This window comes from Crotalus tigris, unplaced genomic scaffold, assembly GCF_016545835.1.
Source record: "Crotalus tigris isolate CLP2741 ecotype Arizona unplaced genomic scaffold, ASM1654583v1 scf7180000024383.4638030, whole genome shotgun sequence".
In the NCBI taxonomy this organism is placed as follows: Eukaryota; Metazoa; Chordata; class Lepidosauria; order Squamata; family Viperidae; genus Crotalus; species Crotalus tigris.
Window position 1 is genome coordinate 4579685 of NW_024100553.1, and position 27500 is coordinate 4607184.

The following is a 27500-nucleotide window of genomic DNA, read 5'->3' on the forward strand; positions in this document are numbered from 1 at the left end:
TGAAGCTAGGCCCTTCCCTCGCGGGGGCGGAGCGACCTCCCCCTGCCCAGCCTCTTGGCTGCCTTTTTCTTCTCCCGCAGAAGGCGGCTTCCCAGACGCTCCTTGCAGCATGGCTGGGGCCGCCGTGCGTGCCGGATGGTTAGTGCGCCTGGCGGCCCCCTCCGCTTCCTACTGCACTCGCTTCGGGGCCGAGGTACCCGCCGCAGCGGCGCAAGCCCCCCAACCTAGCCCACCCTATGGCAGCAAAAAGCCGCACGCCCGGCGGGTCCCGGCAGAGGAAGACCCGGCCGCCCGAGCCTTCTCGAGCGCTCCAGCTCCGGGACCGGACAACAAGAGCTTTCTCTGGGCGCGGTACGGCGAGATGAAGCGGCTGGTGCAAGGTGGGTCGCCGAATAGGAGCGAGACCTTTCCCGCTTTGTGGGTGAGGGAGAGCCCCTGCGGAAGTTGCTTTCGGAAACCGGGGAGGTCCTCCCATCGAAAGTCCCTTTACTTCGACTCTCTTTCCGTCTTCCCCGCGGCGGGGCCGCTTCATTGTCCTCTTCGGTCTCCCAAGCCTTTTTCTCCCTTCTGAACAGGCTCCCGTTTAGGGCCGTTAACTTCGAGACGTCTCCCTTCCTAAAGCTTTCAACGGGGCGATTCGTCTCCGAAACGCCACCCGGAGTACCTCAGTGATCCACGTATTCAGCTTCTCGTATTCCTGAGTGCCAAGCTGGATGCCAGGCTTTTTGCGCACGCCCGAGCTTGCACGTCGAAAATGTTTTTGATCGTTGCTTGCCCCATTCCTTATTTTGTCGCCTCCCTCTTGATCTGACAGAGCTTTTTTGAGGGGGCGAAAGGGGTCTTCATCGAGAGCTTTCTTCTCTCGTTCCCCTTAAAATCTGCTTTCGAGAATTGAACGCCCGACTGTAATTTGTCGCCCCTTTAAATGAGAACTTCGGTTTCTCCTTTGCACCCTTGTAATGAATCTGATGGCTTTCGCGCCTTGCCTTTCCTCCTCCTCCTCCATCTATTTTTGGAATTTGAGGTTTGCTCCGGGGTCTGGTTGTTTTTTCCCCAGGCATTCAGGCTGGGTTATCCCCGCTCTCCCTCCCTCCCTCCCCCTAGTTTGCTGGACGTGCTGGGGGTGGGAGGGAGTGATTTGTAGCAAGTTTATACAGTATCGCTTTGTGTCTGGTTCGTAGGGAGGACTTAGTGGGAAGAAAAGAATAACAATAGAGAATCAGGCGTTGAAGGTCAATTTACTATGATATGTTCCCACAATCTTATTTACGTTGCTTTTTCTGCTGACTATATATAACATTTCATGCAACTAATATCTCCAGCTGATAGAGTGTTACAAGACTCTTGACATTAAGGAATTAATCATTTATTTTTTAAGGTGCTTGAAGTGTCTGTTCTGGCTGCAACAGCTTTTCCTACTGCATCTAACCAAGGCCAACAACATTTTTTCTTGCTGCCTCCAGGTTCCCTTTATCTCATCTAAAGCCCACCAGAAATATATTTGTTCAGGTTTAAAGTAGTATTTTCTCACTCCAGTACCATTCGTTTTAAGAGTTTCAAAGTGCATTTAATTGTTCTGCAAACTGAAGGATGGGTGAGTAGTGCTTCAACTCCAGCAGTAGAGAAAGCCCAGTAACTGCAGCTTTGGTGGACTTTTCCACTGAAGTTAGCACTCTTTCAGCAGATTAAAGTCTGCATGCAAAACAGCAATAATTTGGGAGAGTATATGAAAGCATGTTATCTTTGCTTTTCAAAAGCTGGTATGTCTAACTCGGGTAGGCAACCTTGGCTCTTTTATGACTTGTGGACCAACTCCCAGAATTCCTGAGCCAGCATGGCTGGCTCAGGAATTCTGGGAGTTGAAGTCCACAAGTCATAAAAGAGCCAAGGTTGCCTACCCCTGGTCTAACTGTTCTTTAAGCATGACCCTGGAAAAGAAGATCCCACTTTTGTCAGAGGAAAGTTTCTTCTAAGATTATAGTTGCTAGACCTGGGTTTTGAAAGCATGTCTGTGATATTTCATCTCTTTATCATCTGTTGTCTATTATCTAGAACAGGGGTATCCAACCTTGGCAACTTTAAGACTTGTGGACCTTAGTTCCCAGAATACTCCAGCCAGCCATGATCTAAAACAGGGGTGTCAGACTTGCAAAATCACATGAGTGACTTTTTTTTCCCCCATTGCTGGCAATGGCAGGCCGGCAATTTGGAATTCTCCCTCTGTGTAGTAGTAGATATAATCTCTTTCAGAGCAAAGGAGTTCAAATTTGTGTAAAGATAGAGTGGTGCTTCAGATGTTGGTTGGGGATCATTGGAGTTATGGTCCAAGCACATCTATCCAGGTTAAGGAAAATTGCTCCAAATGGTTTAAGAGTCCACTCTATCCACAACACAGATGGTCAACTTTTGAGGAGTGTTGGGGAATGTACTTAAGCCTTAGAGTGGTGCAACATTTCAGTTGGTAGGGCTGCATTATGCATGGGGTAATCTGTTCCATTCTTACCTTTTTTTACAGAAATGTAGTTTTCTTCTTTTTGGGATAAACAAATCCTATGCCTATGCTAAAGCATGCACTACTTTTTTCTGAGTTTCCCACCTGACTGGTGAGAAACAGCATTAATATAGTTGGGGCCACTGCCAAATTGCAGTGGCACAAAGGATTTAGGATGGGAGTAAGGGCCACTAAAAAGGTGTTTGAGCAGTGGTTCTCAATCTTTTTAATGCCGCGACCCCAACCGGTCGTAAGTTGAGGACTACTCAACCGGTCGAAAGTTGAGGACTACTCAACTGGTGCAGCACCATTTGCAGAATGGGACTTTTGGCGGGGTCAGCAGGGCAGAGACAGCCTGGACAATTCCTATTGGCTTTTGAAAGCCAATAGAATTAGACTCTATTCAAGAGAGTCTATTCTATTGGCTTTCAAAAGCCAACAGAATAAAAGGGAGTAGCACAGCTAAGGAAAAGGGGAAAAAAATGGCGGACTGCGTTGTTTGGCGACCCCGAAATGATCATTGGACCCCAAATGGGGTCCCAACCCACAGGTTGAGAACCACTGTGTTTGAGAAATGTGTGATCTTGAGATCATACTTGCTGTAGGTCAGCCCATGCTCTGTGAGGGTGCTGGATAGTTAATGCAACTAACAAAAGAAAAAAGAATGCATTTGTGCACTCCAAAGTTGTTACATGATAGCTGCTATCATATCCAGCCAACACAACTTAAAGCTGGTGTCACATGCTATTTATGATTCTGTATAAGGCAGCATCTTAATGTTTCTAAGGCGTAAGAGTTATCTACAAGGCTTGACGCTTCTCGGTTCCTTTTTGGTATAGTCATGCTGTGAGGGATTCATATTAATGCTGAAGTGTTCATGTAGCAGCAGTGATTTTTTTTTTCAAATTAATATTCAGTGAAAGAAAGTTGGCTGGTTTTGTCTCTGTGTGCTAGGATCAAAATATTTATTTTGGAAATCCATGATTATCCAAGTCTCTTCCTTATTTGCTGACTTCTTTCTTTCTGGCTGCTAACAAGCCTGCCACGTCTCTCCCAATTCCCCTTTCTCCTCCTTCTGCTGCCCTCTGCATTGCATGTGTATACAATTTCTGCTTCCTTCCTACATATTGCCAGTTCTTTCCCAATAAGCTGTGCCATTAACGGGTCTGTACAGTATTGCACTGTCACTGCCTGACTGCCTGACCCACTGTTATTTGTCGGGAAAAAGATCTTACTCATCCTAGGGGTTGTTTGGCTTTTGTTTTTTTTATAACTGAGAAGCCTCATTTTCAGTAAAACCTATTTCAGGGAGTTAAGCAGGAAGGATTGGGAAAAGTTCCCCCAGGACTTTGAAATTAGCTGACTCATCAAATGACAAATGTCAGCTTCTGCTATTAACCAGTCAGCTTGCATATGAAAAGCCAACCAGTTCAGATTTCCAGTTGCATAATCACAAAACAACTGAAGCATCAAAATCTATGCTATGTTAGGAGTCTGGTGTCATTGATGTTGTTTAGGTAGCTCATCCTTGAAAAGTATAACAATTGCCTTGATAAATTAGACTAAAATTGGATTCTGATTCTAGTAGCAATGACTATCCAGCTTGCAGGAAGAAGCAAAAACTTTCAAGCAAGTTCTGAAGTGAGGGGAGGAGAATGTTCCAGAAAGGAAAAATAAAAGTTTAGAAGAGATAAGGAGACAAAATCCAGTATTACGTAAATAAATATTAATTCTGGTACTATTCATCTTTAATATACTATGCCTGAAAGCTAGTAGAGAAGAAAATTGAGCAAGTACCTATTTTTTTCTCAAGCTATCCCTGTCCCAATATCCAATACCTCAGCCTATATCTGAATTTTTAAATAAATAAAGCAACAAATATTGCATTTTGGATATTGCCATTGAAAGTTAGTAGTAAACTTCTCCCAACAAAAGATAATTCCAGTTCTAAACCTGTTAGGCCACATATTCATGTATCTGCATGTTTATTTTTAACCTGTTCCTTAATCTCAAAAGAAACAGAATTCTTGCTTCCAAATAACTCTTTTTTAGTTATTGAAAATTCAGTGGAACATCGATAGTTATTCATTTATTAATAATTATTATTTACAAGGGGAGTGCATTGATACTATTTTAGTAGGTCACACTTTCATATTACTGATTTACAGATAGCTCAGATCTATTAAAGTGCCATCGTAATATTTCTGCATATGCATGGAATCTGGTTGTTTTACTTAGTGATGAGAAGACCTGCTGCAATTGATGAAGGCCATATAATTTTGTATGTTTCAGAAAATGTAGCTGCGTATGAAAAACAGATTTAAGGATTATGATAAAACTCTACAGCAGCGATCATTTCTAGCTATCAAATGTACCAAACAGATAAATTTCATAATAAATTATTAGAATGAGAAATTATTAGAAGCTGTATCAGTGTATATTAAATGCTAGCCTATTTAGTAGGGTGGCTAATTAGGAACATCCAATTATGTTTCTGGTCATGATTTTATAAAAAGCAAAGGATAAACTGTTCTAATTCAACATCTCTTTGCATCTTTTCTTCATAAATATTCTTTGCAATAGAGAACAATATAGACAGATAGATAACTTTAAAACAAGCAAGGGCACATTTTTTAAAATTGACAGCTGAGGCCACAAAGGCAGGGCCATGATTGTATAAATGGGCAGGTTCAAAATCTGTAGATAAATGTTTGTTAAAATATAACATATGCCTATGTGCTGGCCAGAGTGTTTTTAAAACTGTCTGAAGTTGACATTCCTGCCCTTGGGGGAACCATGAACTCTGCCATTTTAAATAAGAAAAACACATTATGTATACCCATTAAGTGGGCCAAAGACGAGCAACCAGTCTTACAAGAATTAAGCATATTAATTGAAAGCAAAATGCAGGCTGCAAAAAACTAGAAAGGTAAAGAAAGTATAGGAAATCTGACTCCTTGGTGCTGTTTTGGACTAAAGCTCCATAAACTCAAGGCCACATGGTCAGTGGCCAGGGATTATGGAATATATATAGACCAAAATATCTAGAAGGAAGCTGGGTGACTCTCTGAATTAGAATATTCCTGAAGTGTTTGGGATAGACTTCTGTTTAGCACAACATAGTGTACTATGTAATATTGTTGTTGGCATTCCCATTCTCCTATTTGGCAGTGATGCAAGATGGCTTTGGGTTGGGACACTGCTGAATTGCTGCCCTATACATTGAGTTTTAGTATACTTTACAAAATGTTTGGAATGGGATGTTGATAAACAGCAATAACTTTAAAGCATGATTTGTAATGCCTCATTTATTTTATATTTATGTTTTCTATTTCTTAACTGCCTATCTCCCTCAGAGAGTGGCTCTGGGAAGTGTACAATATCACTAAAATTAACATTAAAATCAGAAGTAATTTAAGATTATAAAGATTAAATCCTATGATTCTTACCTCATAGGATTTAGAACATAATAGAAACAGTTTAATTTCATCGTCTTAAACCCCTTAAGCCTAGCATTAATTGCTGTCCATCTTGGGGGATCCTTTGTTACTATGGTGGGTTTTTAAAATGATTTCTAATGTATTGTAACCCATTCTGAGTCCATTGATTTGGGCAGGAGGTAAAAACAACAAAATAAGTAAATTGAGTCTTGGCTATAAAGTTCAACAGATCCCTCTGGGCAAATGTAATGTCTGTATTCAACCAGTTTTCTGTAACTCCCTGAGCTTCTTTGAAGAAGAGTGAGGCATGGATGCTTGGATGGGATTTCAGAGTTTATGACTTCCAAGGAAGAAATAGACTGAAGATGGCCCTGCAAAAAGCGAAGCTGACTGTCACAGTGGGAGAGCCAGTGAGCAGACTAGTTCTTTACAATTCCTTTCCAGACAAGGAGAGGACTTGAGAGCAGCCACAAGTGCTCCAGACAGTTACTCCTCATAACAAAATAGAAGAAACTAGCAGCTTTAGAACTCTAGAAGATGAGGGAATAGCCATCTTCCTCAATCCACAGTTGGCACCTTTGAAAGAACACTAAGTTCACCTATGTCTTTTCTAATTACATTAGGAAATCATTGTCAACAGCTATTAGGAATCATTGGATCAACAGGTTTTACAGAACCAGGCGAGTTTCATTCAATCGTTAGCAAAATACATTTTAGTATAAGGTTAAGGATTTAAAACATATTTTGGAATAAAAGGCAAAGGGGCAATTACAAAAAATTTTGAATGTTAGAAATGGATTGAGGATCCAAATAAATTTGAAGTGGAATTTTGGAACTAATTATAAAGAATTGTTTTCATGGGAAAAATGCTTTTATTTTGAATTTTAAAAAGCAACATAAGATAATGCTTTAAAAATTAGACACTAGAGGCAAACAGAAGGAACTAAAGATTACAATTAAAGAAGAATACTTAAATTTGATTTACAAACACAGAATGGAGCAAAATACCTTAACACTGGATATACTGAAGCATAGGTTTAAACAGTGGGTCCAGAAGTTAATTTAAAAAGTGTCTGCCTCTATAGATAGATTACATCTAAAGGATATTGTGGAAGAGGAAAAAGTCCTACTTGACAAAATTGAGACTGAGTTGAAAGTGGATTTAAAAAAACGATCTCTCTGATTGCTTTGATGTCTCCCTTTCTGGTAATAGAAATGAGATGCCCCCTTTACCAATCCTCTCACAATCTCTGAATTCCTTTTTCTTAGTTTCCTGCTTCACATAGAAGTAAAGTACCATATATTCCCTTTAACCCATCTTATTTTCTACCCCCTCCTTCCCTCTTTGAACTCTTTTGGTACATTGTAAGAGATAGTACTTGATAGGAGATGTTTATCCATGTGGAAGGTTTGTTTGATGGACTGATTTATATCCCACGTTTTTCTGTATAATTAAAGTTTCCCACAATAACAATCTTGTGAGGAGGGTTGTAATGAGAGAGCACAACCGGTTTAAGGTCACTCTGCCAGCTAACAGAGGACTAGAACTCACAATCTCCTATTTTCTGATTCAACATCTGAGGAGAACAAGGAAGACAACTTTGATGGAGGTATGCAAGCTCTGTTGCCAGATTGCAAGACTGATGTTAGCCTTGCTAGGCTGTTCAGACCAGGAAATCAACTCCACAGGAAGACTAAAACCACTTTTAATTGAGATTGGCTATAATAGCAGAATCATGCTAGTCTGATTTTATTATGTTGCTTACTCCATTTTAAATTCAATGAATTAGGGAGGAGCTGAGTCACTTCCAAAAGTTATCTGGCTGTTGTGGATTTCAGATAAGTTTTATCCTTTTCACTTTGGCAATGGAGCTTGTATAACTTAGTCAAGATCATCTTCCTTATTTCCTACAAAGCCTTAACCAAACTGGCTTGTAGCAACCATGTGCTATGATAGCTTGTCCTCCATGCTTCTCTTTCTTGATTTAGATTTGCTCCCACCTGGTGTCTGCAACCTTCTGAATCCTTCAACCATCTACGCCAACAATGAGATTTCACTGAGTACCATCGGCGTCTACGGCTTTGATTATGACTACACCCTAGCTCTGTACTCTCCCGCACTCCACTCCCGCATCTACAACACTGCTAGGGACATCCTAGTGGAGCAGTATAAGGTACCCTCTGATCTGGGAATTTTTTCTTCTTGTTGACGAACTATTAAAGCAGTTAGGATTCTGGTGTCCTTGGCTTAGAAACTGAACAAGTGGGAAGCAACTTTTTAAAAAGGTTTTTAGCTGTACAGCAATTATATAATAAGTGGCATATTTTATAATAAAACCTACATAATAATAAAATAAGTTGAAGAAAGCAAAAGAAAACCTAAACTAACTTGAATAAAAAGGTACTAACAAAAAGAAAAATGTAAATAAAAAAAGCTGTTACATAATGCCACACAAATAAATTACTGTAAACATGGAAGAATTCATTTTTAATTAACTAATTGAAAGGCTGACAGTTCAGTTTTCATTCATCCACAATATGAGCACTTTATTAAATTTCCAGCATAAAAGGAAGACAACCAGCTGAGCTTTTAAATCACATGAGACATATCTGACATGCTATAAAACTTGAAATCATTAATTGGGCTTGTGTGTGTGTGTGTGTGTGTGTGTGTGTGTGTGTGTGTGGGCTTTGACTCCTGGCAACTGCCTAGATGAGTCCCTGCAGTTTTCTTGGCAAGATTTCAGAAGTGCCTTTCCACTGATTTCTTCTTAAGACTGAGAGAGAGGTACTGGTCTAAGATCAAAGCTTGTACATAAGGCAGGACTAGAACTCACAGCCTCACGTTGTCCAGTGATGCCTCAAAGTGGCACTCTAATTCGGTAATATAGGATACTTCTAATTCTTTGTTCCAGTTCTTGCATAGTGTCCAAATTTCTTTCTATAAATGACAATAGCAATAAATGTTAAACTCATTAAAATCCTTCTTCAGTATGCTCAGTGCTTCTAGAATATTCAGGGTTGTGGAGGCCAAACAATAAAGACAGCAAGCATTATACAGGTAATCCATTGCCATGGTTAAGTGAAAATTGTAGTTCATTAAGTGAGCACCTCCTTGGAACTTCCTGCCAGCGGGAAAGCTGGCAGGAAGTTTGCAAGTTCCAGATTGCTTGCAAGCATGTTAGCTGGGAAGTAAGTGGTTGTAGCTGGGTAGGAGAGGGAACAAGGGGGTCGTACATGGTGTGAAGGTTTGGCATGAGCCCAGCAGGTCTTGGGGTGGCTGCTGCCAATTTGGGGAGAGTGCAGGGGTGTTTGGGGAGATGCAACACAAATGCAGAGGGACTTGGGGAGGCTGAGTGGGTGGGGAGAGCATCCATAAGTACAAGCCACTTGCCAAATGCCAGATTGTGACCGCATAGATGCTGGGAATGCTGGAACTTTAAGGACCAGATGTAACCATTACTCATTCAGTGCTGTCGTAATTTTGAATGGTCACTGAACAAGAGGTTATTAATCAATGACTACCTGTAGTTGTATTTGTTGGCATTTAGCCATTATAGGCGAATTATATTCCTTTTGTAAAATCTCAAAAGTTTATTATTTCTGAGATTATAGCTGATTAAGAGTAATACTGTTTTTAAAACCACATTTTCCAAAAGAAGACAATAGCAGCCAGTTTAACATACTAATTGCTCAAAAAATTACTTTCTTGTAGAAACAAAAATAAAATGATAAGGTTTGCCCAGTAGAACTCAAATACTAAGAAAATGACCAAATTTTTACTATCAGTAGAACCAAGAATGATACTGAATGACAGCTCTCAAATTGAGCTTATAGTGGCAAATAGTCATTATCATTCTCCTTACGCTAGTAAATAAAGTTAGAAAGTGTGTGAAGGAGGATAGCTTGAATGCATTTTGGCCTGGGTAGACATGATAGGAGAGGGCAATATCTGTTTGCTTACAAGTCCACATGTAAACTGGTCTTTTGTGTTCTAATGTTCTGATACATGTCAAAAAGAATGTTCAGATAAAGGAAAGCTGAATCAGCTGGGATTTTTGACTATGCTCAAAGATGCTTTTCCTCCTTAAATGCACAGTACTTCTTCCATGTCCTTTACAATGAGAGAAGAGATCCAAAATGGCTGCCTCTTTGTTGCCTTGCTTGATTCTTCATGCACATTCTCAATTTCCCTATCGCTCTGTTTATGGTTTGGTTTAGAAAGCCCACGATTATGTACCTGATAAAACTGTATCCAATGGTTCCATGCAGTTTGCTCTGTTGATTGTTCAAGAAAAAATAGTTAACTTAAATTCCTTAGAAAATTGCACATGGTGACATACTTCTCTTTGTTTTATCACATCAGTATCCAAAGGGCATCCTGAAGTATGAATACTGGCCTAACTTTGCTGTACGGGGCTTACATTATGACATTGCAAAGGTGAGAGGGTGTCATTTGTGTTTCTGGGAGTTTAGCAAATTTGTCTGTAAAGTCGGAGGTGTGTGTGTGGTTGCTTGCTTTTTCTATGAACTCCCCAGAAACCTTTAATTTGAGGATCCAAAATGGCAGATTATCAGAGGTGGAGGGGTGGGGAGTCACCATGAGAACCAATGGGAAGGAATAAATCCATGAAGCTCCAAGTCTGATGCAGATTTATTTCCTGGAATGAGAAGGTCAGGGGATCTTACATTCTAAAACAGAGGTCCCCAATTTTTTGAGCACCAGGGACCGCTTATGTGGGGAGAGGTTTTTCCGTAGACCGGAGGGAATGTGGTTTTGTGTGCTGACTGCATCTCGTGGATGGGGCTTTGGTTGTTTGTGCAGACCGGTTGCTGGTGTGCTGCAGCCTGGTACTGGTCCATGGACCGGGGGTTGGGGACCCCTGTTCTAGAATGCCATAGTACTTTGGGGGCTCTTTGCACAAATGTAAGAATATTCAAAATATCCAACCCAAATGCCACAGGATTGCGGCCTAAGTCATGTAAATGCTACTGCCTTCATTATCCAGTAGCTACTTTTCTGAATAACTATGGCATATAAGTCATCTGTTGAAGGTCCCTTGTAAGCTTAGGACAAAAAAGCAATGATCCTTTTTTATTTCTTTGTAGCTGACAGTATAGAATCCAAGGGACAATTTTGTTGAATGTGGGCTAGTTGCCTGAAAACTTTTATGAAATTTATTTGCAAGGGTTAGGGATCCTAAAGTTTCTATGTGGGTCCTAACTTCACTTTTCCCTATCCCCTATAGGGCTTGCTCATGAAGATAGATGCATTTCACTACATTCAATTGGGTACTGTGTATCGGTAAGTATTCATCATCTTGGTTTCCAAATGGCTGGGTTGGTCAAGTTCAGACACTACCCTAGCTTCTGGCAATTCATGGTTTGCAAATTTATAACAGGCCTTGGGAAATGTTGTGTTTCTTCCTTGTCTGGCTTACACTGATAGTGTTTAGCAGTAATAAATACATGATCCCAACTATTGTCAAACAAGGCAAGGGAAAGAAGAATTTCTTGTTCTGCATGAAGTTGGGTAGAAGCATTCATATAATGTTCTGGCTTCTAATTTTCAAACTGGTTGGCCTAATGACAACATGTTGGGTCAGAATTGAACTTAACTGTTATATGTCTGCATTAGAATGTATTTTATTATGCCTGTGAAAGTTCTTGTCCTTCTATAGCTGACATTTCATTTTGTGTGACCCAAGAATTATCGTGAGTTGCAAAATGTCTGATGCCTACTGTGATGCTGTTACAAGAATACCTTATAAGATATTGTTATAATCTAACTCAGTATCTCTCAATCTTGGCAGCTTGAAAATATGTGGACTTCAGTTCCCAGAATTCTGGCTCAGGAATTCTGGGAGTTAAAGTCCACACATTTTCAAGCTGCCAAGTCTGAGAAACACTGATCTAACTGCTAAACATACTCTGTTATTGTAATTCTAAGCACCTCTGTTCTCTCTCTTTTTTTTTTTTTTTAACTTTGTGCAGGGGCTTGAAACCTGTTCCAGATGATGAAGTTCTGGAGATGTATGATGGCACCCATCATATTCCCTTGCACCAAGCCAGTGGCTTCTATGGAAAGGTAGAATTCCCAGAGCTGTCTAAAGGTGTTACTCCCATGCTGAGTTTCCATTCCCAGACAAGCTGCGTGATTGGATGACATCTAGGCTGATTGTCTTTATTTCATCTGCATATTAGTGGTGTACATGAAATGGGAAAAATATATTCTTTTGAACTAGAGCAAACTTTATATCATGTTCATGTTATAGTTAGGTAGAGCCAAACCTAGAATCTTTTGATTGCTCCAGATATTGAATGTAAGATGAAACAAGTGGGTCAAAGCGGTTGTGCATTACCCCTTCTTTTCTTTTTTCCCATCAGCAGTTCTCAGCCCAACAAATCTCAAAAGCACACTTACTTTTCTCTGAATTTTGGTAGTATCATTGCAATTTTAGTGTCAATATTCTTTCTTTTTTATAATATTTTTATTAAAAAGTACAATTAAAAAGTTAAAAACTGCTATAATGTAAGAAAAAAAATAGTAAAGGAAAATAGAAAAGGAAGAAAGAATATAGTTAAGAAAAAGAAAATAAATATATAAAGAAATGGCTTTTTTTTGTCACAAGTATAAACAATTTTAATAACTTAAAATACAACAGATCTTATTTGTATATATCCGGAATAACATTTATTCCATATCATTCTTGTAGACTGTTTTAAATCCACTTTCAGTTTAGTCTCATCCTGTCTAATAAAACTTGTTCCTCTTCCATAACATCTTTCAAACACAATCTTATCTATAGAAGCAAACATACTTAAAATTACCTTCAGGGTCCATTGTTCAAAAATATTCTCCTGTATGTCCACTGTTAAGGTATTTTGCTCCATTCTGTACTAGTAAGTCAAATTTAAGTATAATCGTTAATTCCTTTTTATTCCCTCTAGTGTCCAATTTTAAAGTCTTATTATTTTTTTAAATTCAAAACAAAAGCATTTTCCCATGGAAAGGATTCTTTATGATTCATTCCAAAATCCTATTTCAAATTATTTGGATCCTTAGTTCTTTTCTAACTTTCTAAAATCAAAGTTTTAATCATTTTTTGCTGTTCATTCCAAAATAATTTTAAGTCTTTAAAGTTAAACTTGATTTTTGCTATGGATTGAAGGAAACTCACTTCTGTAAAACCTCTTGATCTAATGATTCCTAATAGGCAAAAGGCATTTACCAAAAGTGATTAGAAAAGGAAGTATGCAAAACTAGTGTCCTTTCAAAAGATGCCGACTGTGGTTTGATTGTAGATAGTTTTTCCTTATCCCCCAAAGCTCTGAACTCACCGTAGACCACTATTTTGTGGTCTCTTTGCAAGGAGCAATTGTCTGGAGCATTTGTAGGCAATCTCAAGTCCTCAAGTTTTGGGGGGAGGAATTGCCAAGAGCAATTCTTCATTCCACCATGATTATCAGCTCTGCTTTAATGTAGCTGTTTTCAGTTCTCTTTTCTTCCCTGGAAGTTGCTACTCACTTTCCTTCTAATAGCCTATATCTAATCTCTCTCTCTCTCTCTGCACTTTCCACTTAATCTATCTTTCTCCAAATTCCAGATTGTTTTGGATCAACCTAAATGTTGACTTTCTTAATTCTGCTTTTTGAAGGTTAACGGTGTATGTGTTTTTGCTAAAAAGCCAGAGGGTAGAACTGAGTAATTTTTAATTTTTACAGAAATCCTTCAGAGCTAACACTAAATGAATGAATGTCTTCTTATTTTGAAAAGGAAGGGCCTAATAGTCTAATAATTTGTATCCCTCGCCTTCATTTTCTTTTCCTTCCAGGGCCCTGCTGTTAAGCAATTCATGGACATATTCTCTCTGCCAGAAATGACACTCCTGGCTGTAGCCAATGATTTTTTCATCAGCAATGATATTGATTATGACCCCATCCATCTCTACAAAGATGTTACGGTATGTACTTCATTCCCCTTTGGCAAGCTTCTCCCTTTTCACTCTTGTTTGTCTAGGAGAACTTCTATGTTGAAAGTTAGGAGGAGGAGGAAGTGCTGTTGGCTGGCAGCTGTGTGTTTTCTTCCCAGTTCTGAGTGGGGGTGGGATTCTGGCAATTACTTTTGGGAGGTGTTGCAGGACATAGTGTCCTGTGTGGTTTGTCTTACACAAAATGGCAAGATTTTAGGGCCTGGAGTTCTAAAGACCTGCATTAGCTCTGTTGGTTCCCGATTCTGTTTTTAAATAGAGCCTTTATTATAGGAGGTTGTGACGTACCTCACCAGAGAGGAACAAGCTGTCCCAAGCTGGAGGAGGACTTGGGACGTGCTGCCTGCAAAGCTGCCCGGAAGGCTTATCTCTAAACCCAACTGCTTGAAGGCAGGCGCACGTATTGAGGGCCCCTCAGCTTATGTTTTCAGCATGTTTTTTTTTTAAGTTAGAGACCGGGGAAAAACCATCTGTTCTGTCTCTCTGCCTCTCTGGAGCCTGTCCAGCCCCCTGATTCTGGGCAAGAGGTCAGAATTGGCATTCTCATAAATGTCAATCCGTTCTTTCCTGCTCCTGCCCTTGTTTTCAGCTTTGTCCCACCTGCAGAACCCTAGTCTACCACCGGAGAAATGTGAATGGCACTTCTGAAGTTTACTTAACATTGAGAGGTTATCATTTAATCTGCGTTCCTCTGTGTGTGTGTGAGAGAGAGAGAGAAAGAGAGGGGGGGGGGACAAGATTAGGTTACATGCTGTGCTGAACAGTTTAAGGAAAGAGAGAGAACGGTCCACAGAAACTGATGTCCTGTTCTATAGTACATATATGTCAGTAGCCCCACTGTGGCTCATTCTCCCCCAACCCCAAACCAACCTGAAAATTAACATCATATACTTTGAAAGGAATTGAGGAAGAAATAAACAATAATGAGGGAGAGGGGAAATGGAGACAACCAAACCAGATAAGATCTTCTGTATTTTAAATATTTCTAGACACGCAGCCTTTTCTTTTTGCAACAAATAAAGAATTTTGTTGCAACTTCAAGATTAAAATCTGACTTTTTAATCATTGCAAGGCTAATGTGAAAAAACAGATTTGGCTAGACTCTGTAATGCCTTTTTTTCCTATGCATTTTTAAATGATTAGAAACAGCCTTGGGGTTTTTTCAGATCAAGTGAACCTTCTCAACCTTCTTTCAGGCTGCTATTTGCATATGTGCAAAACACACAAATACAAGTTGCTTAATGTTTTGTTCCACAAGGACAGATGAAGGTTTCTTTTCCAAATCTTTTGCTTTCAGTTCTTTCTAAGATAGTATTTGTTTCTGCGTTTGTCTTGTTACGGTTCTATTATGTTGTTTTAATTGCTTTAAAGGTTATATCTATTTTCATGTTTTACTTTGTGGTTTTAATTGTTACTTGTGATTACCCAGTTACTTTTTTTGTTGATGAAACATGTATAGAAATACTGAGAACAAAGAATAAAAAAGGATATATGTGATCATCATTATCCACAAAGCAGAGTTACTGTCACTCCCTCAGACCACAATTATCTACTGGTTATCTAAACCACATACACACAAACACATAATCATTACTGCTATTTAAAGTTTTTTTTTTAATTTTTAAAGAGGAAATCAGATCACAAACCTTGAGTATTGTTTTCTGGTTTATTCTTTAAAGAAATAAAAAGCAGAGGAGAGGCATAAAGCATAACACTGATGTGGTCTCCCTACACATGTTGAAATGCAGCCCAGAGGCAGAAATGTCAGGGCCTACAATGTTAACATTTATTCCTGGAATTCATTTCTTTTCTTCTTCCATCATTTCCACAGGATGCCATCCGGGATGTTCACATTAAAGGCTTTATGTACAAGTGGATTATGCAGGATCTGGGTGAGTATCTGCTATAGCAGTATTTCTAAGCCTTGAAAATTTTAAACTATATAAATTTCAACTCCCAGAATTCCACAGCCATGCTGGCTGGGAAATGCTGGGAGTTGAAGTTTGCACAGCTTCAAATTGCCAAGGTTGAGAAACACTGTTATGGCATACAGGTATTCCTTGACTTACAATCACAATTGGGACCAGAATTTTGGTTCCTAAGCAATGAGACTGTAAAGCAAGCTGTCATTTGACTGCATCAGCGACTGCAATCCTGGCGCTTTCAGCTGCCATTGTTAAGTGAGAACCATGAGTTGTTTAGCAGAGGGAATTCTAGGTAAGGGGTTCAGGGGTGCCTTAGGGGATGTGGGAGGCCCTGGAAAACTAGGTGCAGGCCGTGTGTGAGTTGGGGAGGTGCTACCGTGCAGGACAAAGCTGCAGCCACTCCTGGAAACCTTAGCCTTCCCAGGTCGGCTCAGCAGTGTGGCATAAAGTTGCTGCACCCCAGGAAGCCTCAACTGCCCACCCAAACCAGCAGCACTTATGACTGCAGGGGTGCTGTTACTCTGCCATCTGCCTACCTCCCCTTCACCTCTCCCCGGATCTATGTCCTTTTTGTCGCCTTGCACAATGGCACTCAGCAGCAGCAGCACAGGAGCTGGTGCTGAAGTAGAGGCCCAGGGCCTTCAGCTGTCTCACCTAGATCTCTACTTCAGACCCAGCTCTGCCCCTGTGCTGGAGGCCAAGGGGGCAATGGGACCTTGCACAATGCTGCTGGCATGGCTGACCACAGTGTGTGGGCTTGAGGCTGCATTTCTCAGTGGCTACAGTGGCTGGGGCTGAAGTGGAGGCCTAGGAGTGATGGCAGCTTGCTGAGACTGCTGAAGGGCCTAGGCTTCTACTTGACCACCAGCTCTGGTGCTGCCTCTGCCAAGTGCCACTGTGCAAAGTGGCCAAAAGCGTATAGATGGAGGAAGATAGGCAGCTGGGGGGGGGGGAAGCAGCACCCTTGTGGTTATAAGAGCGCATGGGCTGCCAAACACACAAATTTTGATAAGTGACAGTGGCGGTGCTGCAATGACTGTAACATTAAGCCTGGGTCACAAGTCCATTTTTTTGTAATGCTGTCGTAATTTGAAATGGTTGCTGAGCAAATGGTCATAAGTCGAGGATTACTTGTAATTCTTAAAGGCGTCTGTCCGTCTTCCTTCTTCCAGAACAATACATCCTGCACGGGGATGAGACCTATGCTGTGCTGCACCGTTTGGCCAAAAATGGCAAGAAACTCTTCCTCATCACCAACAGCCCCTTCAGCTTTGTGTGAGTTTGAGCACGCCTTGGTCTCTAAGATACTTCTGGGCTATTTGGGATTGGTTTTGTTTTTCTTAAATTACCAGAGACTTAACATTTTTTACCCCAGGCATTTTAGCTTTAGTTCAGCTGGTGAGTTGGATTGCACTCCAACTTTTTTTGTCTCGATATGAGTTTCTTTTTCTTTTTCTTATTTAATTATTAGCTTTATACTCGTTATATCCATTTACCTGGCTCTTTTTATCCATGTTTTGTATTTTTTATGTTTTTATGCCTTTTGCTGTATACCCCAGAATACACAGCAAGAGTGTATATCGAGTATATAATACAGAGAGTGAGATTGGGCAGTATCCAAATTTGATAAATAAAAATCAATTCTGCCTTTCATTCAAAAGCTCAAGAATACGTACATGGCATTCCTTTTTATCCCCACATAGGAGAAAATATATATGGTCGATTCATTAATTACCATTATCCTGAACATATCATGCCTTCAGATTCTCTTTAAAATATCCCATTCCTCATTTTTCTTTCTCTTAGCTGCTCGCCGGTCCTCACTGGCAATGTGGGATGGGAGAATAAAATCCCCAGATAACTGCCACCCTCAGTTATGTGGGAAAACAGTGCGTTCAACCCACTAGCATTTTATTCATTCTTCTGAAATTGAGGCCTTTCCCTGCCTCATCCTTGGCTGCAAAAGTCCACTGGACAGTGGTTGGTGATTTATTTTCAGATGGAAGGAGGTATTATCAGAATGGCACAGGGACCAAGCAATAATAATAAATAACAATAAAAAATAGCTGCAGTCTCAAGTATTGCCGGATCTCCTGAGGTTTCCTTCAGCTCTTTCCACACTTGTAAATGCATTTGCTCTACATCTGTTTTAATTTAATTATTTAATTAATTTATAATTTTAATTTAATCTAGGTGAGCAACATTTTGAGGTACCGCTGATGATAGCACAACGTGCTCAGGGCTTTTTTTTTTTTTTTTTGCCAGCTCTTTTTCTAGTGAGTTTAAATCAGCATTTCTGAACCTTGGAAGTTTAAGCTGTATGGACTTAAACTCCCAAAATCCACCAGCCAACATGATTGTTGGAGAGATTCTTGTTTCACAGTTGCTCCCTACTCTGTACTTTTAGTACCTCTACCCCCTCCTAATTCTCTTCCTTTTTCTCCCTGTTCCCCCTAGTGATAAAGGGATGCGATACATGGTGGGCAAGGATTGGCGAGACTTCTTTGATGTGGTCATAGTCCAGGCAGACAAGCCTCATTTCTTCAATGACTGTGTCAAGTGAGTGTTGCATGTGTTAGTTTCTGTATAAGGATGAGCTAATGCACGTCCCAAGGGCATATGATACCTTTCTGGTTATTGGAATTTGCACACTGCTGCACGTACATTCTGATGAATTATACCCAAGTCAGCAATTTGTGGACCATGTTTAGCTTTCTTGACCCCTTGTCTTGTGGTGTTTCAAGCCCCTGAAGATTGGCTGCAGAAATGCATCTATTCACAAGAATTAAAAAAAAAAGCATGCTAGGAATTTAGTTCTCCCCTAATGCATTTTAAAAAGGCAGACGGGATTGATATTTCAATCCTGCCTCTGCCAGTAATATCACTGTATCAGTATCATGCTCCCTGCAGTTTACAGAACTTCCCCAGTTTTTTTTTTAAAAAAGGCATGGCCTGTAACTGCAATATTGCAAAAAAAAAAAAAAAAAAAGATAGTGTGTTTCTCAGTGCTGCCATTGTTGCTCAATTTCTGTGGAGAGCAGACAAATCAGCAAATGTTGTGTGCTGATAATATGTGGCTTTGGGGGACTGCCCTGAGTAGATAAAGCTTAGACCTGAAAGCACAATGAAAAGAAAACTACTCAGGCTAAAAATTAGGGAACTGTTCCTTTAAGATCACGAGGGCAAAATATCCTGCCTCTGACTATTGACAGAATTCTTTGGTTACAGCATTTCATTTGCTGGTTGTTGGAGATAATTTTTCTCCTGCATATATTTTAACTTCTCTATTCTAGCACTTCCTTTGTTTTTCTCATTTTTAGATATATATATTTTTGTCTCTCTGTCCTAAATCATCATCGGCTTCATTTTTTGTGCAACAATAAAAAGTAGAAGTAGAAAATTTGAACTAACAATTGCTGACTGTATGAGAGAGGCTGCAATGAATTATACTAGAACTCTGCATATCCTGATTTCCTTTCCTATCTTGCTGATGTAAATTTACATCACTGGCCATTACTTAGGGGTTTTTAAAAATTCTCTATGCAAGACTTACTTTAAACGCTATACCATGTCTTTTCAAACCTCTAGATATGTCAAAACATTATGTAATGAGTGTCCAACATTCCTAGAGGGCACTTGATTGGGAGAGGCTGCTGAACAAATACATTATAAAATCAAAATTCCTAACTTACTTTAGCCTTTGGGATCTTTTGATATTCACCAGAAATTTGTAGAAAATGTGTTACATAGATGTAACATATAGCAGTGTTAATGTTTCATATAGAGTAGTGTTTCTCAACCTTGGCAACTTTAAGATCTGTGGACTTCAACTCCCAAAATTCCTCAGCCAGCATTAGAGAATACGTGCCTATGCATGTGAGAAAAATAGTTCTGTGGATTTGGGGGTCAGATGTTAGGACTCCTGTGCTGTCCTCCCCTTGTATGGTGGAAACCAAAAGGCCTTCCCGTCAGCCTCTCCAAATGATATTCATTTTTCCTTCCAGGCCTTTCCGGCGACTGGATAGCAATGGAGATCTGCAGTGGGACAAAATAAATAAGCTGGAGAAAGGACAAGTGTATAAACAGGTAAGGAATGTTGACATTAGGTGGTCTGTGTTTCTGAAGAATCAAGATAATACTTATATGCAATATGATTTTAATATCTTGATCCTTGAGCATGGTGAACTCCGTCAGCATAAAAAAAAAATTAAGACTGCTGTTGGTACTTGGTGATGTCTCCTATTAAATTACTAGATAAGATATAAGATAAGATAAGATAAGATAACATATAAGATATGATAACATATAAGATACGATAAGATAATTTTTATTGACATTTTTTTTACTGTGAGCACAATGGCACACATCAAAAATGAAATTCAGTTGCCCTAATTATCCATCTCCAACCCTTTCAACCCCTTTGAGCTTCTTGGAGAACTTTGGAGGGATAGTAAGTCAGAGATCTAATGAGATGAAGGAGGAATTTCCTCTCTAGTTGCTATTCTGAAAGGGCATAACAGCCAGTTAGCCCAAGCAGAATCAGCTTTGAATATATATGCTCCCCCACTTCCTTCTTTGAGATTTGCCCTGTGGGTATAGAAATGAGAGCAGGAGCATGAGGACATGTTTCAGGAATGGCAATACTGGGCATCTGTTGTGGCCTACTTCCCAGAAAGATGCCACCTTCCTGGAGTTTTGGATCTCCTCCTACTACTACTGATGTTCCTCTTTCCAGACACCCAGCCTACCTACCATCTCTGTCTGGGACAGAGGGTGGGGTGACAGAAATAAGAACAGCTGCCAACTCTTGCTTGGGTCTAATAATTTAAGTTTGAGGGTGGAGACTTGCCAAGGTGGGACAACTAAGTGAGAAAAAAGGCAAAAGGGGGATTGTTATATGGTCTCTTGAGTCCCGGAGAAATGTGGGGCTAGTTTTTCTGTACCTGCAGGATATGAAGGGGAATGTTCTCTTTTTCCTCTGTTATATAAAATATTGTCTAGAAAAGTTGGTCTTCTAAATCCATGGACTTCTAATTATTCTAATGCAATATTTCTAACTACACTATTAGGGCAACCTTTTTGACTTCCTCCGGCTCACAGGCTGGCGTGGATCCAAGGTGCTTTATTTTGGCGACCATCTCTACAGTGACCTGGCGGTGAGAGCTTTGGGCATAATCTTCTGGGTCATGAAGAGAGGATTTGGGTGGAAGTTGGGTCTTTTAGATTTTCTTCCCAGCTCTGGGACAAGAGTGGGCTGAGTTCGGTGTATAATGTCTCTCATAATCCTATAAATCTTTTCTATTATGTCTCTCTGTCCCAGGACCTGATGCTGCGGCATGGCTGGCGGACAGGGGCCATAGTTCCTGAGCTAGAAACGGAGACAAAAATGGTCAACACAGAGCAATACTCCCAAGCACTCACTTGGTTACAAGCCTTAACTGGATTGCTGGAGCGAATGCAGGTAGGTTAAAAAATCAAGATGCTGCTTGGCTGCTAGGAACAGAAGGGGGAAGATCCCAAATTCTTGATGGAACCAGTGTGGAAGAAAGGTGCTTCCTGAGTAACGTAGGGCAGGGAATACTTAAAACAGCATCACAGTCAGTTGCTCTCAGGCCAGTTAATTTAGAATCAATGGGACCTGAGGGACTAATGAGCTTCAGGGGAAGGTAAAATTAATTCTAGGGGAAGTTAGTTTAGTGAGTGTTGAGAGATGATGGAACAGTAATTACAGGGCTGTCTAACTTTTTGGTTCTTTTCATGAAAAGATGTTTCAAGATCCCGAATCCCAGCAGGTGCTGCAGGACTGGATGAAGGAGCGCCAGGAACTCAGGTATTTTATTTCTTCTCCCTTCTTTTTCAGGGGCTTCGGTATGCTGGTTCAGACTTACAAATTAGCTACTTTCCTGCTTGCCCATTAACAAATAGGAACTGCCTCCATCCTACTGAATACAGAGGTTTTAAGTTTTTTCTTACAACGTGAAATTGTATGCAATACTCTGTTGCTCTTTTCAGCATTAAAGTATGAGCACTCAGGCCTCTAAATCCTGCAGGGTTAATTGGGACCTTAATTGGTGGTTTTGCCTTTTTTTGGGGGGGGGGGCGGTTTTAATCTTTTTGTTTAATTCTAGCTCCTCTTTAGTTTGATAATTTATTTCTGCTTTTTGGTCTCTTCACCTCTCCTGGATTCATGATTTCCCACTTCAGCTTTGTTACAGTTGGTATAATTTGAGTCCCACTCAATTAACTGATCTAGTTTTTAAAAAAGTTATTTATCTTTAGTTCAGTTTAGTCCGGATCCAACCCCTGATTCTCTCTATGCTGTTGAAACAAACCTTAGAATTTATTTTACCTTTTCCACTTTCTCTCCCCAGCATCAAATCTATATTTAAATTTGGATGTAGACTTAACTCTACAAGATGCTACTTTGTAAAGTATAACAAAGATTTATATTATAGCATTGGCCTTTGTATATTGTCCAATTGTGCTTAAGCTGTAGCTCCCATCATCCACAACTAAGCATCCAGTCCAACAGCAAGAATAAAACTTTATTTTAGTTATAGACCAGTCAGCAGCAAATTTTTTTGCTCTTCTCTCTGGTATACCTTATTTTCTAAAACACATTTGATTAGCAATGTGGAAAACAGAATTGTGAATTAGCTAGGCCTCTTTTCAAGTTTCATTTAAAGTTTTAATAGATTGGTTTCAGGCTGGTTACACAGGTCCAAACATGTCCTTTATTGCATATTTGTAATTTCCTCATGGAATTCTGTTTTGTGTTTACTTGACTGACTTTTTCTGGATGGGCAAAGCCTTGTAAATAGAATCTCTCATTGCTCCCTTAGAAGCCAAATCACCAGTTGCAGTATCTTGAAAAACAGAGCAAATAAATCTCCAGTTAATCTGGAGCAGCTAATTTCTCCTTCTCCATTGCAAAAACTGCAGTGAGCTGTTGGCCACAATTACATTGTCTTCTTGTTCTAAGGATTTTTTCCCCCTTCTCAATCTTGTCTGATTATAAAGAGACTGCCTAGACAAGTCTCTGCAGTTTTCTTGGCAAGATTTTTCAGAAGTAGTTTGCCGTTGCCCGTCTTCCTAGGGCTGAGAGAAAATGATTAGTCCAAGGCCATCCAGCTGGTTTTGTGCCCAAGGCAGGACTAGACTCCACACTCCCAGTTTCTTGCCTGATGCCTTAAACCACTGCACCAAAGTGGCTCTTATGACTTAGCTCTCGCCAATTTCTACCACAAAGCCGAGCTGTAAATGGCTAGACGTGGAATCCTGCTTGAGCTCCAGAAGAGAAACATGAATTGATGGGGTTGGAGAACAGGGAGAGAAACATAAATTTCGTCTCAAATCTTAAATATTCAGAAGCTTTCTTGTAAAGCATGCATTAAATTGTTAAAGAAAAGCACCTTTGATGTAGAAGTGACAAAGTAGGCAACAGATCCTTTTTTGAAAATAGTGTTCTGGCTTCTGTACAAACACTCAGCAGAAAGAATGACCTTCATTCAGTTTTGGGAAATCTTCTCTCCCTTGTTTACATTAATATAGCTTCTTAAATGGTATTGATAACATCATTTGTGAATTGCCTTTGTGCTGTTTGGAAACCTGGGGAATTGCTATTTGTTTAAAAACTATGTTCTGATCTTACTGTCCTTTGATGCTTGGAGCTAGCTGAAATGTCACAGCTAGTTTAAATACACATTAAAGAAAATCCCAGGCATGACTGGCAGTTTTAACAGCTCTGCTCCTGCCTTATGCCGAGAGTAATTATTCTGGTGTTGAGTGGTATGAGCAATAGCTTCCTTTTGCACATGTGCACCTTGACACGTATAGACACTGAAAATTCCATGAAAGAATTAAAAGCACAGGCTTTGCTGTTGTGAATCATATCCCATTTAATAAGGGTAGGGTTCTGTGTCTGTAGAGTTGCCCTCTCCTTTGGTCTTTATGCTCTAGGCATGACATAAGCTCCTTTAGATTATAGTAGGGCTACGGGTTGTTTAACCACTGAGTTGCATGAAAAAAAAACCTAGCTCAGATTGTCTGATAATAAAGCAAAGGAACTCTGTGCTTAGAAACTATTAATACAGAAAATTCCTAATCACAAAATATGTAAGTTTAATGATACAGTAATATGAAACAGAATTCTCTGATATACTGTAAATATAGCAGTGCAAAATTGACAAAGATAAATGGAAATGATCTGTGTGCAGTTATGTAAGGTAAAACATTTCTTGGATTCTATTCTTACTTGGCTATGGAGAGGACTAATATGTTTTATATACTTTGTTATTTCATACCCCAATCCTATGCAGCAGCAACTTTGTGTTTTGAATATTCAGGCGTGATATCCAGACCTTAGTAATCTTTATAACCATAAAATAATGTTAGATCAATTCTAGAAATGAAAAGACAATTTGGAGCTAAGGGCAGGCAATGTATAAGCCTTAGTGCCCTCTAATATTTTCTTTTAAGAAGCTACATACTGCAAGATAAAGTGCAATCATTTTTATTTGGAAAACAATCACTGGCTACTACATTGCAAGATTGTTAGAAAGTAGAAATGATGCCAGCTGCAGTTTCAATTTTGTACACATACACATTTGCTCAGAATAAAATAGGAAAGTTGGTTGCTCAATAAACAGAAACTTGGCGGAACCCAACCTTCTGATACTGGGTATGCTGTGACTGGCTATGTCCACCCTAGAAACCCTGAGAACATCTAATTCACAGTTATGGCTTCAAGGTATAAAGGTAATGCAATGTAAAATCATGCATCTTAAATATTTGTATTAAATTAAAGCCTAGATTCTTAGAAAATTGTTTGATTTAATCTTTGTAGTATTTTATTCAGATAGTCCACCTTGCCGACTGAGTCATCTTTGGAGAATGAAATTCAGCAATCCTGATTGTCTGGTCGCTCTTTCTTTTCTTCATGCTGTTACAGGGCACTCACCAAGAACCTCTTCAACCCGCAGTTTGGCAGTATCTTTCGCACGTGCCACAATCCCACCTATTTCTCTCGCCGCCTGTGCCGTTTTTCGGATGTGTATATGGCCTCCCTCAGCTGTTTGCTCAATTATGACCTCAACTACACCTTTTACCCACGACGTACCCCCTTGCAGCATGAGGCTCCCCTTTGGATGGATCAACTCTGCACAGGCTGCATGAAGACTCCCTTCCTGGAAGAGATGGCACATATCCGCTAGGGACCAATTGGGGAGAAGTTTGCAGGTGGTCGCGCTCCTACTTTAGGGCAATGATGGGATGGCTTAAATCTTACATGGTTCTTTGTATTAGAATCAAATCTGGGTGTGTGGTTACATGTCAGATTTACAAAGCAAGGGGCCTGTTAAGCCTTAGTGAACGCTTTTCGGCATTCATTTTTGCTTATGGATTTAAGACGTACCTTTGAGCCTCCCACCGAGATTTAGCAAGTCTGGCCCATTGTTCTTTGCTGAAACATCAGCAGCTTCCCAGCGAGCGCTATAAAAGAAGAGGCCCATGAATGAAGCATTGTCTGCCCTTGTTGCCAGCTAGAGAGTTTGGAATGTCCATGTACACAGAGAGAAGGGGCTTTGGACTGGCCCAGCATCTGTTTGTTGGTTCTCCCTTAGGGTGGGTGCTTCTCCTAGACAAATATGCTCAGTGTATGCTAGGTGGAAGACCTTGGTTTTATTGATCGGTACACAAAGTTCTCATCCCTTGTAGAGCCACATTTATTTTGTAGTGTTTGAAGTTTACATTCCCTCCCCAACTGTGAGGTCTTTTTGTGCTTGTAATGGAGAGGAGAACAGGGTGGGGAAATGGGGTGAAGGGTGGGGGTTCCTGTCCTGCCCTGTAGGCCCTGGGAAGGACAGGAGGTGCTATAGAAGGGATGGTATTTTTAGCTGATGACTGGAATTTTATAATGTTAATAAAAGAGCAATGTGAAATCCATGGCTGATTCGGGAACGGGAATGGGAGCAGGAGCTAAACAAGTTATGAGTTTGGTTTGCCATTGTGGTATTTTTCTATTCTTTTTGCAAATTTTATATTTTTATTAGTTTATCAAAATACAAAAATACAAAGCAAAATGAAAACAATGGGAAAATGGGGGAGGAAAAGGGGAAGAGGAAAAAGTGTAAGGGAAAAGGGAAAACAAGAAAAGCATTGACTTCCAACTTCTTTTGGCACAGTAGAATAAGGTCATAACATACAACCTCGACTTTTTACTTTTACATAATATATACTAGGCATTTCTATAACAACAAACCTATCTAATCAGCAAAACCTAAAATCAAAGATTCATTTTTTTCCACCACAAGCACAAAGTCCAAAAGCTGTTTCCAAGTACAAACAAAATTAATTGTATTCTTTCCTTTGGTCAAAGCAGTCAATTTCATCACCACTGCTAACTCCCATCAACTTTTGCAGCTATTCGTCCATTGTGGGAATGAAAACATCCTTCCATTTCTGTGCATAAAGTATTCTTACTGCAGTCAACATATATAAAATCAAAATTCCAGTTCTTTTTCAAGTTTTTTATCCAAATTAAGCCTGAAAGAAAAATCTATGGTTCTAGCTTTATATTCATCTAAGAATTTTCTGTATTAAGGTGTGAATCCTACTCCAGTATTTCTTTGCTTTGTCACATATCCACCAAAAGTGATAAAAAGTTCCTTTTTTACATTTGCATTCCCAACGTTCATTTGAAGTACCTTTAAACATTCTTCACAATTTTTCCGGTGTTAGTTACCATATAAAAATCATGCAATGCTTTACATACATACATTTTCAGAGTGTCTACAGCTCTGTAATGGAGACATATAGGAATGTATTGCCACCTACTGACTATATGTATAATTTACAAGTAATATCCACATACTGGGGAGAAAGGTTTTTTTTTTAAGATTAAAATCTCATTCAGAATTATGATATCTTCACTTCACAGTCTGTTTGTAATTTATGATTATCTATCTCTACAACTTAGTAATTTGTTTCATGGCAAGATTGCTCGTAGGCAGGGCAAGATGATTAGCAAATCATTGCATGCCACATCATTTGCCAGAGCCGTCTGTACAAACCTGTGACCACTAGATAGTAAAGGCATAGTAAGTCAACCGGTAGCTTTTCAAGTTGGTAGATTTGACCCTTCATCCAATTGGCAATGTTAGAAGGGTGCTTGTTATTTGCTATGCAGTCACATGTCTGCAGTCTTAAATGGGTTTGTGTTTTAAAGTCTCAATGATTTTGAATAAAAGCATCTTGCACCCATGTTTCTAGCAAAAACATATATATCTCTTTGTCTGATCCAACAGCAGAGCCACCTGTCTTCTCCCATCCTGCTACATTATATACCACAAATTACAGAGAGTCAATAGCTTATTCAATAATTCTTTCCATTGCTTCCTGTGAATTTTTGGGTTTTTTTTACAACAAAATAAGGAAAATTGCACTGCTTGGACCAGGTAAAATTGAACCTACCGTCTTAAACTTGAATAAAACTCAGTACTGCAAGCTTTACTGCCTGTTGTGAAGTACAGAATCAAAAAGGTGATCAAAAACAGAATTCACAATGTGAAGCTCTGCATTGTGCTTAGCACAGTAGCTCTAGAAAAGCTTTAAGGATGAACTGAAAATAGTAGAAAAAAAGAAAGAAGTTTCATTA

At 39.7% G+C, this 27500-nt stretch overlaps 1 protein-coding gene across 1 annotated transcript; it reads left to right on the forward strand.

Moving 5' to 3' along the window:
* The first annotated feature begins 17 nt into the window (after nt 1–17).
* Nucleotides 18–27355, forward strand: LOC120301458 (5'-nucleotidase domain-containing protein 2-like). The gene is made up of 14 exons (XM_039328756.1): nt 18–380; nt 7921–8105; nt 10298–10372; nt 11181–11236; nt 11926–12019; nt 13767–13895; nt 15754–15814; nt 17020–17122; nt 18305–18406; nt 19852–19933; nt 20917–21003; nt 21168–21308; nt 21613–21677; nt 24798–27355. Exons 1-14 carry the CDS (start codon nt 110–112, stop codon nt 25057–25059), a joined length of 1713 nt encoding a protein of 570 aa, XP_039184690.1. The 5' UTR covers nt 18–109; the 3' UTR covers nt 25060–27355.
* The last annotated feature ends 145 nt before the right edge of the window (nt 27356–27500 follow it).